At 42.3% G+C, this 18,566-nt stretch overlaps 1 protein-coding gene across 1 annotated transcript; it reads left to right on the top strand.

Annotated features, from left to right (window-relative positions):
- On the top strand, positions 1–18,566 carry itga2.2 (integrin, alpha 2 (CD49B, alpha 2 subunit of VLA-2 receptor), tandem duplicate 2; the record flags this gene model as incomplete). Its single annotated transcript, XM_084467738.1, has 30 exons — positions 1–46; positions 1,134–1,257; positions 1,723–1,832; positions 3,310–3,401; positions 3,903–4,017; positions 5,127–5,254; positions 5,353–5,501; positions 5,909–6,059; positions 7,199–7,364; positions 7,598–7,674; positions 8,018–8,156; positions 8,453–8,598; positions 9,567–9,710; positions 10,155–10,358; positions 10,620–10,750; positions 10,907–11,070; positions 11,266–11,417; positions 11,784–11,894; positions 12,537–12,622; positions 14,206–14,344; positions 14,787–14,879; positions 14,986–15,062; positions 15,152–15,235; positions 15,448–15,550; positions 15,648–15,758; positions 16,019–16,129; positions 16,329–16,442; positions 16,699–16,788; positions 17,150–17,266; positions 18,474–18,566. 30 exons carry the CDS (start codon positions 1–3, stop codon positions 18,564–18,566), a joined length of 3,567 nt encoding a protein of 1,188 aa, XP_084323864.1.

Raw genomic sequence — 18,566 nt, 5'->3', positions numbered from 1 at the left:
ATGGAGGACTTTACGTCGAATTTCTTCTTCGTTCTTCTCGTCATAAGTAAGTACGCTGCTTGGTTAAGAGTTTTGTGAAGAGCTTACTTTGCGGGGCTTTCCGAGCGTCGATGGCCCCAAGAATGCAGCCATCAACGTGGTGTAAATTCGTTTGTCCGGACGCACCTATGCACAAAATATCACGTTCCCTGCTGAAGAAAAGAGTTTACAGCAAGTGGAGATATTGAGCGCGTTGTATATTTCATGTCACGGCGGTGTGTATGGCATTGCTTTGTGTGGTGATGATTATTGTGTTATGTATCACAACGTTTAATCATTGCATTAGCTGGATTCATATGGGTTGGACATTAGAATATACCCTTTCTATTTATATCGATATGTGGTTGTTATTATACGTTGCAAAATATCACTTATTTTGTTACTACATTGTAAAATAGTTGCAGTAACGTTTGTCATAGTTAAAGGAGTGGTTGCAGTCTGTGTGTTAAAGTGCCAATTTCAGACCTGGTTGAAGATACCAGGACAAAAGTTTTCTCAATCAAAGGTCTTCCGAGTCCATTGGCCATTCGCATACCAGTGATTTATATGTTTCAAACACAGTTGTGCAGGCGAGACCGGCATGTTTCAGCTTGTGCAAAGCAATGATGGTGCTGGTGATGATGGTGCAGCAGCACACACGCGCTGGGGAGAATTCCGTGCCCTGAGGGCAGCCGTCTATCTACTTTGGATTTTGCCTATGAACAATTGTTTATAGCCCGTACAAACAACGTTTTAAGCCTGTGGGTCTGTTTCGTGGTTGTCTGACAAAACCCCAAAGCGGTTTAATCGCTAAAGCTTTCCCCAAAGAAATCCAAACTCATGACATAGTGCTATTTGGTAGGCCTACTTGTGTGACCAACTCCGCGGTAGCCTACACGTTCTTTTGACATTAAGATTCAAAATAATAGAGCCAATATACCAAATCTTCTTCCCCCTATCGTAACTTCTCACACTTTTGAAAGGGATAGATCCTTTATAAATGGATAGGCCTATGATGCTTTTTAACACTCCGTATAACGGTCAGTTTGCCATATTATCGTTGGATAATGAGTTAAATATCTCTACAGTGTCATAGCATTGCCTCTTTTCTTTAGTTGACAGGATCTGCAGCTCTCAGTCATTCAACATTGGCACGGCAGATCCCAAGATTTTCACTGGACGGGTGGATGAAGAGTTTGGCTACACTGTCCAGCAGTTTAAAAACCATCAAGGGAAATGGTATGAATCCAAGTCAATGACAATGTCACCGATTTATGTAAAAAGAGTTATTGATGTCTTATAATATTTTCTTTGTTGATGCTATCGCCTACTGTTGGATCTCGGCAGGTCTTTGTTTTCATCAATCCTATAATGCATGTCATGTCACTGACAGCAATCATTGTAAACGGATACTCCTTTTTATAATAATGTTATCAAGAAATGTCATATATTATGACAATATTAATGGCCTGTTAAAACAACGTGGATTTGTACCTGAGGCCAGTGAAATCCCCATTCCCCTGATCCTCCCTGCTGGAAATACCAAACAATGCCACATCCTATACCACTTCCTAGAGTTTAGCCAGATGCATACGTAGGGAGTGATTCATAATGAAGAGTCTCATTGACCATTTTTTATGACGTTATTACTAATTCTGTCAACAAAACTCCCTCCCTCCCTCCTTCCCTCCCTCTCTGCGTCAGGCTGTTGGTGGGTGCCCCTTGGGGTGGATTCACCAGAAACAGGAAAGGGGATGTTTACAAGTGTCCTGTCTCAGGTCCCAGCACCAGCTGTGACGAGCTCAGGCTGCATGGTGAGGAGAACCTGCTGTTTACTAAACTCACCTCAGTCCGTACCACATGGGGTTATTTTCTCAAAGCTTACACTCATTGCAAGCCATCTGTGTCTGTGATTGAGTGCTCCGTGAGATCATTAGAGAAATGCCAACCCCCTAAGTAGGGGTGCATGATAATTATCATGCATGATGTTATCGGGCTGATAACAGAAATTATTACGTCATTCCGATAAGTCCGATATCATGACGAATAGCCCCGATAACATAGCCTATATACTTTCAGTGCCCCACTCCTACTAACACTAAATGAAAGGTCTTATCGTAACCCTAAAAGTACACATCATACAATCAATTACAATACATGAGTTCACAGCTGCACATGTATATAGAAAATGTTTATTTTTATTATTATGTTACACCTTTCCTGCTGTCGGCTCCCAGACCGTAGTCGAGAGCACAGGGGCGACAGACATCAATGTTTTCTCGGGGGTAACACCCTTCCATTTGACCGCCAGTGGGTCTGCTTATAGGTCAGAATATGGTTGGAATGAAGCAGCCGCCGATTATTGACAGGCTGTGTACTTTATTCTTAGTTTCACTAACTTTACAGTACACGTTTGCACAGACACAACCAGACTCGTTCATTAGGCCCTTCACTAAACTGACACACGCTACCGCTCGCTCTCCTCGCTCGTCCACTCACACACACACACACATACACACACACACACACACTGCCATTCTCACGAACACACATACGCTACTCTCATAACACTTATTATTGACAACAGTTAGCTGAACATTATTGGGTCCCGGCCTTCCACTTCCAGTTTTCTCAGTTAAACACAGAAATTAACTACGTTTGTCCCAGTGTTTGTTAGATGTGATGTCTCCAGTAACGCAGCCGTTCGCGATGCCTTTCTTATATTATCTCGTCGTTTTTTCTATTTGTCTGTGACTCATGCTCCAATCTTTCATCGATCGATACGGATGTTGTGGATGCAACGAAATATATGATGCATCGCTGCAGCAACATTTAAGATGATCGTGATGAGTTCTGCCTCCGTTGCTGTCTGCGGTCAGACCAAAACACACCTGAGTGACAGGGGCTGTCGTGGACCCTACGTCATATCCCGCCCCTTGCAAGCCAGCCCCCCTAAACCCCCTGTTGATTCTACTGATGTCTGAGCAACAATGTCATGATCTTAGGTCATGATCATATATATGGATATGTGTGTGTGTTATCGGTTATCGGTATCGGCCTTTAGGAGCTGAAAGTTATCGGTTATCGGTATCGGTTTAAAAATAAAGTCATCGCGCATCCCTACCCCTAAGCCTAACCGGGTTAATATTGGGTTGATTTTGGTCAGACAATTGTTTAGACAGCCAACATTTAACAGTAGATCGTCAGCCAGACAGCATAAACTATGAGCTATTCATGTGTGTCAAAACAATTTCTGCAACAAATGGTGACCACGTCTTTCACTGCCCTCAGACGACATAATTATTCCAAATGTGAGGAACGTTGACACCAACATGAGTCTGGGTTTGACTCTTACCCGGATGCCAGAAACAAAGGGTTTGTTGGTAAGTCAGTGTGTGTGGGTTTCAGTGTGTGTGTGCACGCGTGTGTGCGTGTGTGTGTGTGAGTGTGTGCATGTCAAGTCAAGTCAAGTCAAGTCAAGTCAGCTTTATTTATATAGCACATTTAAAAAAAACAGAGTTGACCCAAAGTGCTTAACAACAATGACCACACACAATGAATATAATGAATAAAAATATAAATACACAAATAAAATGAATAAATACTAAACAAATTGGTAGAAACCTCAGATAGGAAGAAACCTGAGAGAGGACAACCTTTTCTAATATCTTTGACAGAAAAGGTAACTTAGAAATAGGCCTATAATTCTTCAGTTCACTGGGCTCAAGGCATGTGGGCTGATGGGCTCATGTGTGTGTGTGTGTGTGTATTTGTATGTTTGTGTGAGGGGAAATTTCCCAAATATCCAAAGATATTGAATGCTACAATACCCTAAGATGTCTCCAACTTAAATGTGTGTTCTCTTCTGTGGGTGTGTGTAACAGACGTGTGGTCCACTTTGGGCTCAGCGGTGCGGCAGTCAGGACTTCTACCCAGGAGTGTGTGCAGAACTCAGTCCCCTCTTCAAAGCCCAGCCCGCCTTCTCCCCCGCTGTCCAGAGTAAGACCACCTTAAATGCTATGAATGCTTAAACATGGGGGAATAAGGAACAGATTTGTCAAAGGACAATCCGCAGTCGGCACTTGGTACACAAACTCTGGGCCACGGCCGAAGCTCAAGCCCCAGTTTGACTTCACCGGAAGTGGGTTGTTTATTTATTTGATTTGATTTGAGATTCATCAGGGACAGTCAATCAACATTTTAGTTCACATTGCAATGTTGATGTGTCAGAATTTTGGCTTTGAGGCTTATTTTCATCTGTAGTTACATTTATTTATATATATATATATATATATATATATATATATATATATATATATATATATATATATATATATATATATGTATATATATATGTATATGTGTATATATATATATATATATATATGTGTGTGTGTGTGTGTATATATATATATGTCAGTTGCCAGTTACCAGTCCCTGGGGGAGGTTCCAACAGACAGTAGTATCTACTGCTGCTTGCTCATTATGCTCACCACACACATCTGTTGTGGGTCCTTTGGTTGAGCCGTCCCACCCCCCTGTTGGCATCCAATGCCGCACCACAGGCCTTTCTCATGCTCATGTAGAGGCGCTTCTTCTTATAATACAGATAATATTGATGATCACAAATTCAGATACAGATACAGATAATGTTGATGGTCCAACATATACAGATACAGATAACATTGATGGTCCGACGTATACAGTTACAGATAATATTGATGGTCCAAAATATACAGATAATATTGATGGTACAACATATACAGATACAGGTAATATTGACGGTCCAAACAATCAGATACAGATAGTGGCGTCATTGCACATCCCTAGTGTCCACATTACTATGGTCACTATACTATGGTTCATCAGAATCAGAAGGCTTTATTGTTAGTTTGCACATACAATGATTCTTTCTGGTATCTTGGCGAGTATAACAAGTAGAAAATACCCTTTAACTGTGGCCTTTCAATAAGTATCAAATAAATAAACTATACCAAATACAAAAATCGAAGATACAGCAAAAGTGTAAGTGTGCACAAGTTTGAAGGTGTACATGTCATCTATGATCGTCCTCATATCATGATTGGTACCTGTCTTTCCATCCGTAGCTTGCGGGGGTCCTATGGACATTGTGATCGTTCTGGACGGTTCCAACAGCATTTACCCATGGGGTCCAATGAATGTGTTCCTTGAGAAACTAATTCCTGCCTTGGACATCGGTCCTCAAAGCACACAGGTCGGTCGAATATTTTTATTTCTATATTAATTTTACCTGTCTTTCTGGGTCGTGCAATTTTTGCCTATTTACCCCCAATGGTTCATCCACCCTTTCAGGTCAGTGTCATTCAATATGGGGTGAATCCCCAATTTGAATTCCGACTGAATGACTACGGAACCCGAGAAAGTCTTCTTGCTGCAGTTTCCAAGATCACTCAGATGTTTGGACACTCCACCAACACCTTTGCAGCCATCCAATACGCAAGGTTAGCTTCTCCTGGCTTCTATGACGTGAAATCATAGGTACGCATTCAAAAGAACAGATGAGAAGAGTCGGATTACAGACTCTTCATCATTCTAATGTAATCTGATTATATTGATGTTCGCAAAATAATACAAATTAAGTCACCAATTCCTCCGTTCCTAATTAAAAGGGTCATTCCCGACATGCAAATCAGGAAACTTTTCTTTTTTTTTTAAATGAGCCAAATCGCTTGTATGAACTCTCAAATCAAAGGGAGAATAATTCGATTGTACGACTGAGTTTCAAGAATTGAAACTATAACGTTATTTTTGTCACACTCATCAATGCGCCAATGTATAAAGCTGTGGGGAGGCCAAAGCAACGGTCTGCACATCGCAACCAGGAACCAAAGTCCATTCTCTCCCTCAGTCAGTGGGGCTTCCATCCGGAGAGCGGGGCCCGTCCGGGGGCCGCCAAGGTGATGGTGGTGGTCACCGACGGGGAGTCCCACGACGAGGCGTTCAGAGAGAACACCATCGCCGAGTGTGAGAAACTAGGAATCACCCGCTTTGCCATCGCTGTAAGTCCTGAACGCCGTCGACCGGGCGCTTGCTCAGCCGTGGTAGACACCTCCTTTCTGAAGCTGTCTGCATTCAGATAACAGTTGGACTGACCGTTTGATCGTCGGAATGAGGTCCGTTGGTTGAAAAGCTATGAAATGCGCCACGCACCGTGGCGTTACACTATTAAGTGTCTGAAAAGCATAACCCTCTCTTGGAAGCAGACCTCCAAAATCAATTCCCCGCCAGATGGGGCTCCTCACAACTACACAGTGTTTATAATATAATAAGTGTTTGACAAGCTTAACGCTCTCTTGCTCACCCCTATCAACAAGCGCTGGTCAGACGGAGCTCAACACACACACACATACACACACACACACGCACACACCTCTTCGCCGGTGTCCCTTGGTGGAGATGTTGAAAAGGCACTTTGACCGTGTAGAAAAAAGAAAAAAAATTGCCGCCTGTGCAGAGTGGAATGTTCACAAACTGGTTGGCGGAGACTGGCAGAAATATAGGAGTTAACTCCTGTTGTCCTTAAATGATGCTCATTTCAGTAACAACATGGTATTACTATGTTGACGATCCTACAAGACATATTATCATGTTTGAAAAATAAATGTTTTGGGTTCACTGGCCCTTTAAGGAACACACAATGCACTATGCAGCAGCTTTACTATTTAAAACAATCAATGGCATTGCTGCCCATGAAAGCATCTGCTATTTTAGTTGTGACATGCACAATATAATCCAATAAAAGGAGCAGTCCTTGCTGAAACTTGGTTAACAACAGTGACACTGAATCTGTTTTCACTGCTGGTTTGAACAGAAACACCCTTTTCGCAGAGCAGCTGTATACGTGACCATGACTATTTCGTCATTTAGCATTCAAAAGAGAATTACAGTGAATATACTTTTAGACACATGCCATTAACGAGGAAGGAAGAAAGGTGTCATGCTCAATGACATTAACGGCTAGATTATGGGCATTGGGTTTCAAACCCCTTTCGGCCAGGAGTCACACACCTTTAGCAATAGACTGGATTGGAAGGGTTCCTTCATTACTTTAATTCCATATGAAGACGATGATAACTGGAGGTCCTTTAAGTGTGTACTGATTTCTGCTCTTTCGTCATCTTTTCTTTCCGTGTTATAGGTACTTGGCTACTATAATCGAAACAACATCGACACAAAAAACTTGATTGCTGAAATCAAGTCCATTGCCAGTTCACCTGTGGAGAATTTCTTCTTCAACGTGTCTGAAGAGGCGGCCCTTTCGAAGATTGCTGGGGCCCTGGGAAGCCGTATCTTCAGCATAGAGGGTAACACTTTAACCCCCCTCTTCCTGTCATTAAATATGGATGTAATTGTCTTTGACCAAGAAATGCCATTTGACCTAGGCATGTGGAAACAAGCCTCCCATTGTGCAGAATCCCAAGAGGGAACTCATGAAAGACACAGTGGCATTCAGGCTTTTTGGGGCCAATCTAGCATCTCTCATATTCCTGAAATATTTCCCTGCTGACACAACCCTGTCCCCCTTTTTACCCACAAGGCACTGGGAAAGGCGGGGACAATTTCCAGATGGAGATGTCCCAAGTTGGATTCAGTGCGCACTACGCACCTAAACAGGTACCACGGCAATGACTTGTAGACCTTTCAAAATATTATATGTATTCTTGTTTAGTGTGCAACATTTCAACGTTTTAGAAAAGAGGCCGCATGGAGACAAGCACTTAATGTTTTTAGATATTCGTCTGTTTTGAAGATTTTCTAAAATAGGAGCAACATTAGTAGTGGCTCTTTTGATAGCGCTCAGAAATGTTTCAAAATGTGAATCCTCCATTGTCTGCTTCATGTGTCTTTATAAGTTCACTAGGACCCCAGGAATGCTGGAACACATTTACTGTAGTGTAATAAACTGTCTGTATGGTAAGGTATGGTATTAACTGTTCTCAACCCTGACCTACTCTAGAACGTGTTGATGCTGGGAGCGGTGGGGGCTTATGCGTGGAGCGGCACTGTTGTACACAAAACTGATTCCAAAGCAGATATCTTGCCTTTCTCCGCCTTCGAGAAAACCCTTCAAGACAGAAACCACAGCTCCTTACTGGGTACGCAGTAGCACCCCACACACCTCTCTATGTGCTTCCTCATCAACCACCAAGCTTAATAAATGCGATTCCTTTATATAGTGCCTCAATTTCTCTTCCGAAATTCTCAGACGTGTCGGCAAGTAAACTTGTTAACAATACACCCCCTTAAGTAACAGCTGACAAGTAAGGTGCCATTTAAACATTGAATGTCCCAAACACTGTTATTAACACAGTCTTTCAGTAGTGGATCCCGATGCGTGTTATTAAGTTGCAGTTGAGTCTACTGGCCAACGTTTCCATGGTTACTCCCCCAGGCTATGCGGTGACCAGCCTCAGCGACGGACCCACGGAGTACTTTGTGGCCGGCGCGCCCCGCTCCAACCACTCTGGACAGGTGGTGGTGTACACCGTCAACCGGCAGAAGAAGGCCACCGTGGTGGACACGGAGAGAGGGAAGCAGGTATGCTGTCGCTGGGGAGTAGGCGTGGGTGAGGGTGGTGTCGGACAGGGCCGCAACGGTCAGTGGCAACACTGGGCTACCCCGTTAGCCGGATGCTACGCGCTCTGCTGGCTCTCTGGAATGTGCTGCTGTCGCGTTTCACATTGGAACCCTTTGAGGGGACGAATGGGAGGAGCGGTCACGTGGCCGTCCAGGGAGGTAGCGCTGTTCTTGTTTAGGCTTTGCGTAGTCGAATCTGATTCGTCAGGCCCGTCGTCGACTGATTGTCCAATCATGTATCATATTTGTATATGTATTCTGCACAATGACGCCTTATTTGAGATTTTTTTGTTGTTTAATCAATTGGCTTATCAGAGTTTCCCAAAAATACATTGTATGACTTTGCTCCAGAAGCCAAGTAATGCTGTGCTATCACTCATTTAGCACCCCCATCCTTCTACCGGAATATCCTGCTGTTCCACTTATATTTTGCTGGCACGACGATTCAACCATTATAGACGACGTTGCCTAAATGTCTTTCTATCTTAAGATTCTCATCGTCAACGATCTGCAGGCCGCACATGAGTGGTCTGGTTTTATTTGCTTTCCAGCATCCTACGAGTGCTGATGTGGGGAATTCTTATTTGCTGATGTTGTATGCTGTAACGTCTTGTACGGCATTCATCACTACCACTAGATCAGATGGCAAAAGGGAATCGTCCAACCCACAGTGGCCGAGAATGTACTCTGGCAGAGTGCCCGTTGAAAGACAACATACAACAATTTACAACACCGTCCGGTGAACAAAAGTGCAACGGGGCTTAAGTGCAACATGGAAAATGTATTTTACGTGCAAAGACCGCTCACTTCACATGTCCCAAGCGGTCTCTCTTTCAATGGAGTCCATGAGAGTGCTTCTGAAACATGCATGAAGTCATGCTGCTGCTGAGGTCGATGAGTCAACCGCACACGTTTCCCGCTTGTTTCAGATCGGCTCCTACTTCGGCAGCACCCTGTGCTCGCTGGACGTGGACGGGGACGGGACGTCGGACCTCCTGTTGGTGGGCGCGCCCATGTTCATGAGCACGCTGAAGAAGGAGCAAGGCCGGGTCTACCTCTTCTCTGTCACCAAGGTAAGCACGCTTCGCTTTGGCCTTTTGTTTTTTTATACGCGCCTGTATAGGTGGCCTTCTACACTATGTTGACTGAGACACACATAGCGTAGAGGCCCACCTATACAGGTGAGCATAATAAGGATGGGGATTGTTACGATGGCATTACCGTATCAATCAGTTTGACCGTGTGAGTGAGTGCCACCAAACTTCTGCCTTCTACACGCAACCAATACGATTGCCAGAATACACTGCCAGAACTCTCTCCCTCTCTCTCCCTTTCTGTCTTTCTCTCGCAATTCAGTCATTTTCTAGTCAAAGGGCTTTATTGGTCCTTTAGGTGTTGGACTATAAATGGTTACCAATACAATACAAGGACACTTTTAAAATGTATACCATGAAAAAGTGTTTATTTTATTAATACTCTCTCTCTCTCTTTCTCTCTCTCTCTCTCTCTCTCTAAAGGGAATACTGAACGAGCAGGGTTTCCTCAGCGGCCCCTCTGCCTCCGAGAACTCCCGCTTCGGGATGGCGATCTCGGCCGTCCCGGACCTGGACCTGGACGGGTTCAGCGACGTGGTGGTGGGAGCGCCGCTGGAGGACCAGCACAGGGGCGTCCTGTACGTCTACAACGGGCAGGACAAGACCCTGAACAAGGCCTTCTCACAGGTGGGACGCTGGACACCATAGAGACACTGCAGCACGTTGGAGACCACAGGTTGGACGCAAGAGGGAAGCTAGGAGTCGATACAAGAGAGACACTGCAACAAGCCCACACTAAAGTTAGCATGTCCACTTTGATTGGGGGGTCGGCCTGTTTGTACTTAGAACCGTCTAAGCTGAGCATATATTTACAGTTGAAGTATGAGGTTGGCGGCGTGACTTCCATCTGATTTGAGTGAACACGCCGTTTCCCCTCTCCCCCTCCAGAGGATCCTGGGCTCCGAGCTGGACCCCAAGCTGCAGTACTTCGGGAGGTCCATCGACGGCCACGGAGATCTGAACGACGACACCATCCCAGACGTCTCCGTGGGGGCGTACGGGAAAGTGGTGCAGCTCTGGTTAGTTTATCAAGCACACTGAGGTCCTGACACAACAGGACGCTGACTAAGAATAACAACCTATTTATAATTATTCACTAAGACGTTTTAAACCTGCGTGTGTGTGTGTGTGTGTGTGTGTGTGTCGGTGCGTGTGGGCGTGTTTTTGGTCTGCAGGTCCTGTGGTCTCGCTACAGTCACAGCCAAAGCCAGCTTCACCCCTGATAAGATCAGTATTCTCAGTAAGCCTTGTCTAATCAGCGGACGAAAGGTGTCCTGTTTCAGCGCCAAGATTTGTTTCACGGCCGTCTTCAGACCCACGGACCCGATTGGACCCATCGGTAAATTGGGACACCAATTTTTCCTCATATCAAACACATTTAATACTGTCTGTTACCCTTTTGCTGTTGCTTTTAAATTTGTTGAATGCCACTCAATATATTAAATTAAAAACGGTTCACCATTGTGTGTGTGTGTGTGTGTGTGTGTGTGTGTGTGTGTGTGTGTGTGTGTGTGTATTTTCTATCGTTGTTTAGATTTGTCCTACAACTTGACTTTGGACGCTGACCTGCAGTCTTCACGCGTGACCTCTCGAGGTCTCTTCGTGTCGACAAACGACCGTCTGCTGTCTGGAGATATCAAAGTATTAAAAGATCCTCTATGTCAAGACTTCCAAGTCCATGTACAGGTCTGTATCTCCCCAGTATTTCTTTGTGACTCAATGTAGGCACAAACTGCTTTGCGCCAACCAACAGCCTCCTACTGCAGGCCCTCCGTTGCTTTGTGTGTGGTCACATTAATCAATCATTCATAACCTAGAATGTGTAATAACTGTGATTCTTTTCACAAATGCAAAAGAAAAAAGAATGTTTCCCTGAAGAAGCGTATCAACAATAATATATATATTTGATAATTTCACACATTTTAAGGATAATTTTTGGGGTATTTGTATACATATGTATACCTTGAACAGTTCTTCAAATACAATGCATTATTATTATTATTATTATTATTCATCCTCCCCTCGGTCTCCTCTGCTGTGATGCCCTCTCAGGACACTCCAGACTTTGTGAACTCCGTCAGTCTGAGGGTGGACATCGCTCTCCGGCAGAGACACTCCAACCCTGTGCTGGACGTGTTCTCCCCCAGTGCGTGGGAGTTCTTTGTAAGTCTGAACCGCAGGACGCGACATCCTTGTTTTTCTGAGTCATCGGCTCTTTGTTCTACCTGATTGTAGGAGTCATCGACCATCCCCCCTCGTCACCCATTCAGTTTATGCAGAAGTGTGGCCCCCTCTCTTGTGCAATCCTGATAAGTTTCCCCGTGTCGCCATAGCTGCGCTGCGTAGAACGTGTGGTCATCCAAGTTACTCATTGTTTCGATTACTAGGTTCACACACCAAAGACTCACTCCCAGACCTTAGGCGCAAGGAAGTCTCCCCACACACACACACACACACTAACACACACACACCTTGGGTTTTTATTGCATCAACTGCACCTATAACTAGGCCTGTCGCGATAAGCAATAAATCAATTAATCGCACGATAAATTAAAATTAGACATATATATATGTAATATATAAATATTTTCGCTTATCGCAATAATTTCTTCGACAATTTATCGCCCAGCAAAATTTGTTATCGTGACAGGCCTACCTATAACTGATAACAAAAAACTGCTATGTTTCTCCTGCTTTTTAATGCAGATCATTAACACGTTCATCTGTTTTGTTACACACAAAAAACCCTCAAATATTTTTTTTTCTTTGACAATTCTAAACGTGATACCCTCGTTCTGGTTTCAGATCCCCTTCTTAAAAGAGTGCGGTTCGGACAAAGTGTGTGTTAGCGATCTGGTGCTGAGTGTGAAGAAGGGACCAGAAGTGCCCAGGTGAGTCATACCTGGGTCCAGCTGCAACCTGCTGCCCACTCTTACACTCCCCCATGAGAAGTGTAGCCAAGGCTTGTCCTGGCTTGTTATGAGTAGACCAATGAGTCAACGATGTCGGGAACTTTGCTTTTCAAAGTAATAGTCTGGGTGTTTCAGAGGTATGATTATGCACCTAGTTTAAACATTATCTAAGATCTTATTTTCAGAATAATATGGCATCACATTAGGATCATTTTGTATGAGCATTTTATTCAAACAAGCAAGATAATTGGTCGAGCTTCTGCCAGCAATGTGGCAATATGTGTGATTGGTCCAATAGGGTCACACCCTGTCTGACATTCACTAGGGAAATATCCTTCACTGGCTATGTTGTATTGTGGTCTGCCTTAGCTGTGAATGTATGACAGTTAGTTTAGTCCCAGCGGTTGCCTTTGTACTTTAACCACTCGGGTTAATAAATGGTTGGGTTGGGATGACCTTGTGAACTTGGAAACAGAGCGTCAATGTTCAGATGTGTTCAGTGCCTCTTAAAAGAAGAAACAATAAACGTCATACTAAAAGTCATACTTCATATGACCCCAGTGAATGCAAGACAAACATATAAACAGTTCAATCAGAAATTTATTAAATTCTTAAGCTTTTAATGCTTAAAATCAACTTTGTGTAACGGCTGCACCAAGCCGACCAGTGGGACCATTTTATTGTGTGCAATTAAGGCTGGTTGTTTAGTTGTGGTGGGAGGCTTTAAGTGGTGGATTTATTAGCGTTGGCAGGAATTGAACTTCTTCTTCCTATTGGTTATGAGTTTAAGTCTTGAAGGAAAGAGTGTATAGGAAAGTAAATTCCATTTTACTTTCAGGATAAAAAGCACCAACAGCACACAACCATTTTGATTCTCTCTTTAAATCAAGTTTAATTTAAGTTTGCAGACGTTGTCGAAACCACCTCCAGAGATGGTGTACGTTTAATCTATATTGACGAGAGATACGTCGTCTGAATTTCTCAATGAAGTGTGGTCATGCCATGTTCAAGACATGTAGGACAGAAAAGTGACCCTTTGTGAATACTGATTACTTTGTTTTATTTTTTTATGCATAATCTCAGATCAAGTAGTCTAGTATTTTATAGCAGGACTTCTGGGGGTAGATGGCACAGAGCCTGGGCAAGAAACCAGAAACTGCATGGGGCAGAGTGACACCTTGTTTCTGGTTATGGAGGTGTACTACCGCAGAAGACTCATTCGTGCAAGTGGATAAAGCTTTCAGGAGTGGATTATGTATAAATATACAGTATACAAATATTGTGTATTTCTACAGTGGCCCGTCTAAACTGTGTTTATTTGAAACCTTTTCTGCCACTTCTTTACAGTTTACTCATGCTGGCAGAGTATGTTTCCGCCAATTACGCCCTTTTAGATCCTCGCCTCCAGAAACATGATTGGTTGAAAAAATATGAAGTGAAAGAAAGAGAAACAAGGGTTGCAACCTGCCTGCAATCATACTGTAGTTCTAAATCTGAAGTCCAATTTGTGAGACTTTCAATGTAAAATACAGAAGCTGTAGTGTGAAGTTTTATGGTTTCAGTTCGGGCCCCATGTTGGTCAGCTACAACAAACGAGTGTCGTTTGAGGTGGCTGTGAAGAACAAGCTGGAGAACGCCTACAACACTCAGCTGCTGGTGATGTACTCCAGCAGCCTCTACTACGCCTTCGTCTCCAACCCAGTGAGTTACAATACGATACACAACGCTTCAACAACCAATACTTTTACAGGTTACTATTGCATTTCCTGTAAAAGTGGAAAGGAATGAATTCATCTGAATTAGTACATCCGCCTTTATCCAACTCTTAAAGGGACAGTGAACCGATATATATATATCGTTTTTGGTCCTAAACATGGTTATATGTCTTCTGTAGTCGTCAACATAGGTTGATTGTATGCAATCTTGTCATAAATAAAAGTAATTAAATAATTAAAAGTATTTCTGATAAAAAAATTATAATATGCAGTTATCTTCATCCTCCAAAATTTGTGTAAATTACACCATTTCTTAAAGTGCTTAATATAAAAAAAAGTAGAAATATACCACAAATCTAAAAGTGATACATGGTTGCAATAACTCTGCTAAACTATTCTAAAACCAAACCTTGTTTGTGAATTCACAGAAGGACGGTACGTCTGTTATATGTACCTCCACAACACAAGAGCTACTTGTTGCCTGCCAAGTAGGATACCCCGCTTTAAAAACTGGCCAAGAGGTATGACCAAGAAACTATTACATTTAAAGAGTGTGTTTTTATTGACGTCAAATATAATTTTGTTATGGCTGCCTAATAATACACAGCTTTGTATTGTTTGCTGCAGGTTAAATTTCAGATTCATTTTGACTTCAACCTTGACGAATTACATAAGCAAGCAGAGGTGAACTTTGAAGTTAAAAGGTACGCTGTCATTAACATACTATTGCATTAAGTTCTTTGTCGTACTTTGGGGAAATAAGTAATTAATGATGTCTTCTGTTTGTTTACAGTGACAGCAAGGAATACAGACCTTCAGACAACAAAAAAGACATATCCATATCTCTCCAGTATGATGCTGGACTTACTTTGTCCAGGTGATTAAACCCACAAAAAATCCTGTCAATTTTTTAGTATTATAGATAATCAATAATAATAAATTATTATTTACGAGATAAGGGATTATTAAATAACCTTTCCCTGTGTGTGCAAATTAAAAATAAATAAATAAAGTAATTAAATCAAAAGTCAACTTGAAAACTTTTCAAATTACTAACATCTTCATTTGTATTTTGTTGTAAATTTCCAGGCAGTCGAATATCAATTTCTATGTGGTAAACCAAACCACTGCAGTGCAAACTGAGCTGAAGTCCCTCAATGACATCGGCCCAGAGTTTCAGTTCTCCGTCAAGGTACAGTCAGCGGATCTTCTCTTAAACAAACTAACACTCTCTTACTTTACACACGTTTTAAACAGACACATTCTAACACTGTCATGTGTGCACACAGATCTCAACAGATAATTTCCCTGTGAACCTGCTGTACCTGACCATAGCTATTCCCATGACAACCAAAGCCGGTAATCCACTGCTCTACATCACCGGCTTGAAGACACAAGCGGTGAGTAACAGTACTATAGTTCTATAGTTTCTATAGTTTGTCCATCAGTGTAAATCCTTATGCATGTATTCATGTTATATATGTCAAATCCCTATTTTATATGGTACTTAACATTGCCATCTGTCATTCCATTGGAAGTATGCTTTTGTGTTTGCATACAAGATAAGATCCATGATCAGGTGGTTTTAGGTTTCTGGAGGTGTGAGTGAATTGTGAAGTTTAAGTGTAGCATGACGCTAACCCAGTCTGGACCCCCACAGGGGGGTTCCACCAGCTGTGATTCCAGGAGCCTGGTCGACCCGCTGAAGATCGGGGGGAAACCCCACGAAGTCTCCTTCACCAAGGAGAGTCTGAGAGGCCTCACAGTGCTGGTCAGTCCCCCTGCATGGTACAACCATGTGGATTCAAATGACACTTTCATAAGGATGTGACCTCTGTGTAGATTTAAATGACACCTTCTTAAGGATAACACCTCTGTATTGATTTACATGACACCTCCTTAAGGTTGGTAGAGAAAACCTGAATGATAGTGCCTGGTGATTTGAAATGAATGCCTTGATGAATTTACAGGACTGTGAAGAGACCAACTGCCACGTGGTCAAGTGCATCCTGAAAGACATGGAGGCCAAGAACCACTACTTTGTCAACGTGACAACAAGGATTTGGAGTGGCACATTTTCTCATGTAAATATATGTAATAATGAATAGTTATTATCATGATATAATAATTATTATATATAATAACTATAACATATATATATAACAAGTATTATTTAGTATTTTTTTAAATTTTTTTATTTTATACATATATAATATATATACTGTGTGAGTGTGTGTGTGTGTGTGTGTGTGTGTGTGTGTGTGTGTGTGTGTGTGCATATGTATATATATATGGTTACATATACAGTACATATTTGAATGAACATCCTGTTTCACACAGGCTACGTTCCAGACTGTTGACCTGACCTCCATGGTAGAGATAGAGAGCTCCCAGCCCGAGCTCCTCCTCATCAACCACAGGAAGTTACCGGTAAGACCAAATGGGCTTCTTTTTCGTTAATCAAATTAAATTGACAATGTATTTGACTATTAAAGGTACTTTTATTGGTGCATCAAGGTTAAAGATTATATCAAAATATAATCAAGTCAAGGTTTGTTCTCAGTCGAGATAGTGTAGACAGTGTTCCTTTGTTATTGAAAAAAAAAAAAGCCCATATCCTAATTTATACAATGAATAATGTTATGGTCAATTAAGCTTTCATTTGATGCATGTTGATGTTGATTACTCATGTAACTCATTGGAAAGTGTCATTAATTGAAAGTGAACCAAACCCTCATCAAATAAAACCCAAATCTCACCGTTCTCCTGTCTTCTCCTTTTCTACCACTAGGTGACAGTAACGGTCAGTAAACCTGGAGAGACAGCTGATGTTCCAGTCGGAGTCATAGTGGGCAGTATTATAGGAGGGCTACTGCTGCTTGCACTTGCTGTTGGTCTGTTGTGGAAGGTGAGCAATTTTGAGGACTCTCCCAAAATAGGTATTTGTTTCATTTGGTTAATGAATATCAATTAACAATTACTCGCCAAAGTGAAAAGTGAATAGAAGGGAATAGCCTATTCCCCACTATTCACGGAGCCTGAGGTGAATAATTGTTTTGGTTTATACTACAAGTGAACACTCCAAAAATAAACAAGATAACACTTTTTGCCGGGATTTATTTGTTTTTATTAGCGGTTTATTTTAGCGTGACGAGACGACCGTTTTGACCAACATTTTGCGATGAAAACAATGTCCAGAGTTTGAGATCTCAATCATGGGATATTTCCCAATATCCCAAGATAGCAAACGAATCAAATTGCGCCATCTTACGAGGTTCACGTGTAGCATTATACTAATTCATTATAGCTTGAGAACCAGACAAATGCAAGCACATGCTTTTTTTGCTCTGGTAAATGTAGCAGGCAAATCACAGCTGTTTAAATGATATGGGGCGGGTTTGATACACTGACTATACGTTGGATGACGCTATGGGAGCATCGTGAGGCATTTTCATAAACCAGCAAGACGGCTGTCGCTGATGTGTCACACGTTCAAGACTCATTTGCTTTTGCAAATTGGTCAGGCCAAATTATTCATGGTTCAACCATGACTTACCTTACTTTTAAACCTTTTTTAAACTGCCTGATGTAAGCAAAGAAGCAGAAAACCAAGGCTGAATCTAATAATTGTCAAGGATTGTGTGATTGGGTTTACGGTTAGGGTTTGGTTTTAGGGTTTGGGTTTGGTTTAAGGGTATGGGTTTGGCAATAAGGGATGGTGTTAGGGTTTGGGGTAAGGGTCTGTCATTAGGGTTTTGTCATTAGGGTTAGGGGTTGGGAATAAGGGATGGTGTTAGAGTTTGGGGTAAGGGTTTGTCATTAGGGTTAGGGGTTGGGAATAAGGGATGGTGTTAGGGTTTGGGGTGAGGTTTTCTTGTTAGCGTTTGGTTTTATGGTTAGGGTTTGGTTTAAGGGTGAGAATTTCCTATTTCGATTAGGTTATTAGGGTTTATGTTGATCATTGGACATTACATTTCTTTCACTCGATATTACTTAATTTTGTCCTGCACCTGGCCAGAAGGTGGGATGAGCACACAGCTACTTTTTTGAACATTATGTTGATCATCCCTGCTTAAATCCAAACATTAATTCAATTGTCTATGTTTACTTCCTAGTTTGGCTTCTTTAAAAGGAAATACAAGAAGATGCAGATGGATGCGACTGAGGAGATGGAGCTCAACGCACCCGAAGATGAGGAAGACCTGTGA

This window comes from Micromesistius poutassou, assembly GCF_964030765.1.
Source record: "Micromesistius poutassou genome assembly, chromosome: 5".
In the NCBI taxonomy this organism is placed as follows: domain Eukaryota; kingdom Metazoa; phylum Chordata; class Actinopteri; order Gadiformes; family Gadidae; genus Micromesistius; species Micromesistius poutassou.
This window is presented reverse-complemented; position numbering and strand designations above follow the sequence as displayed.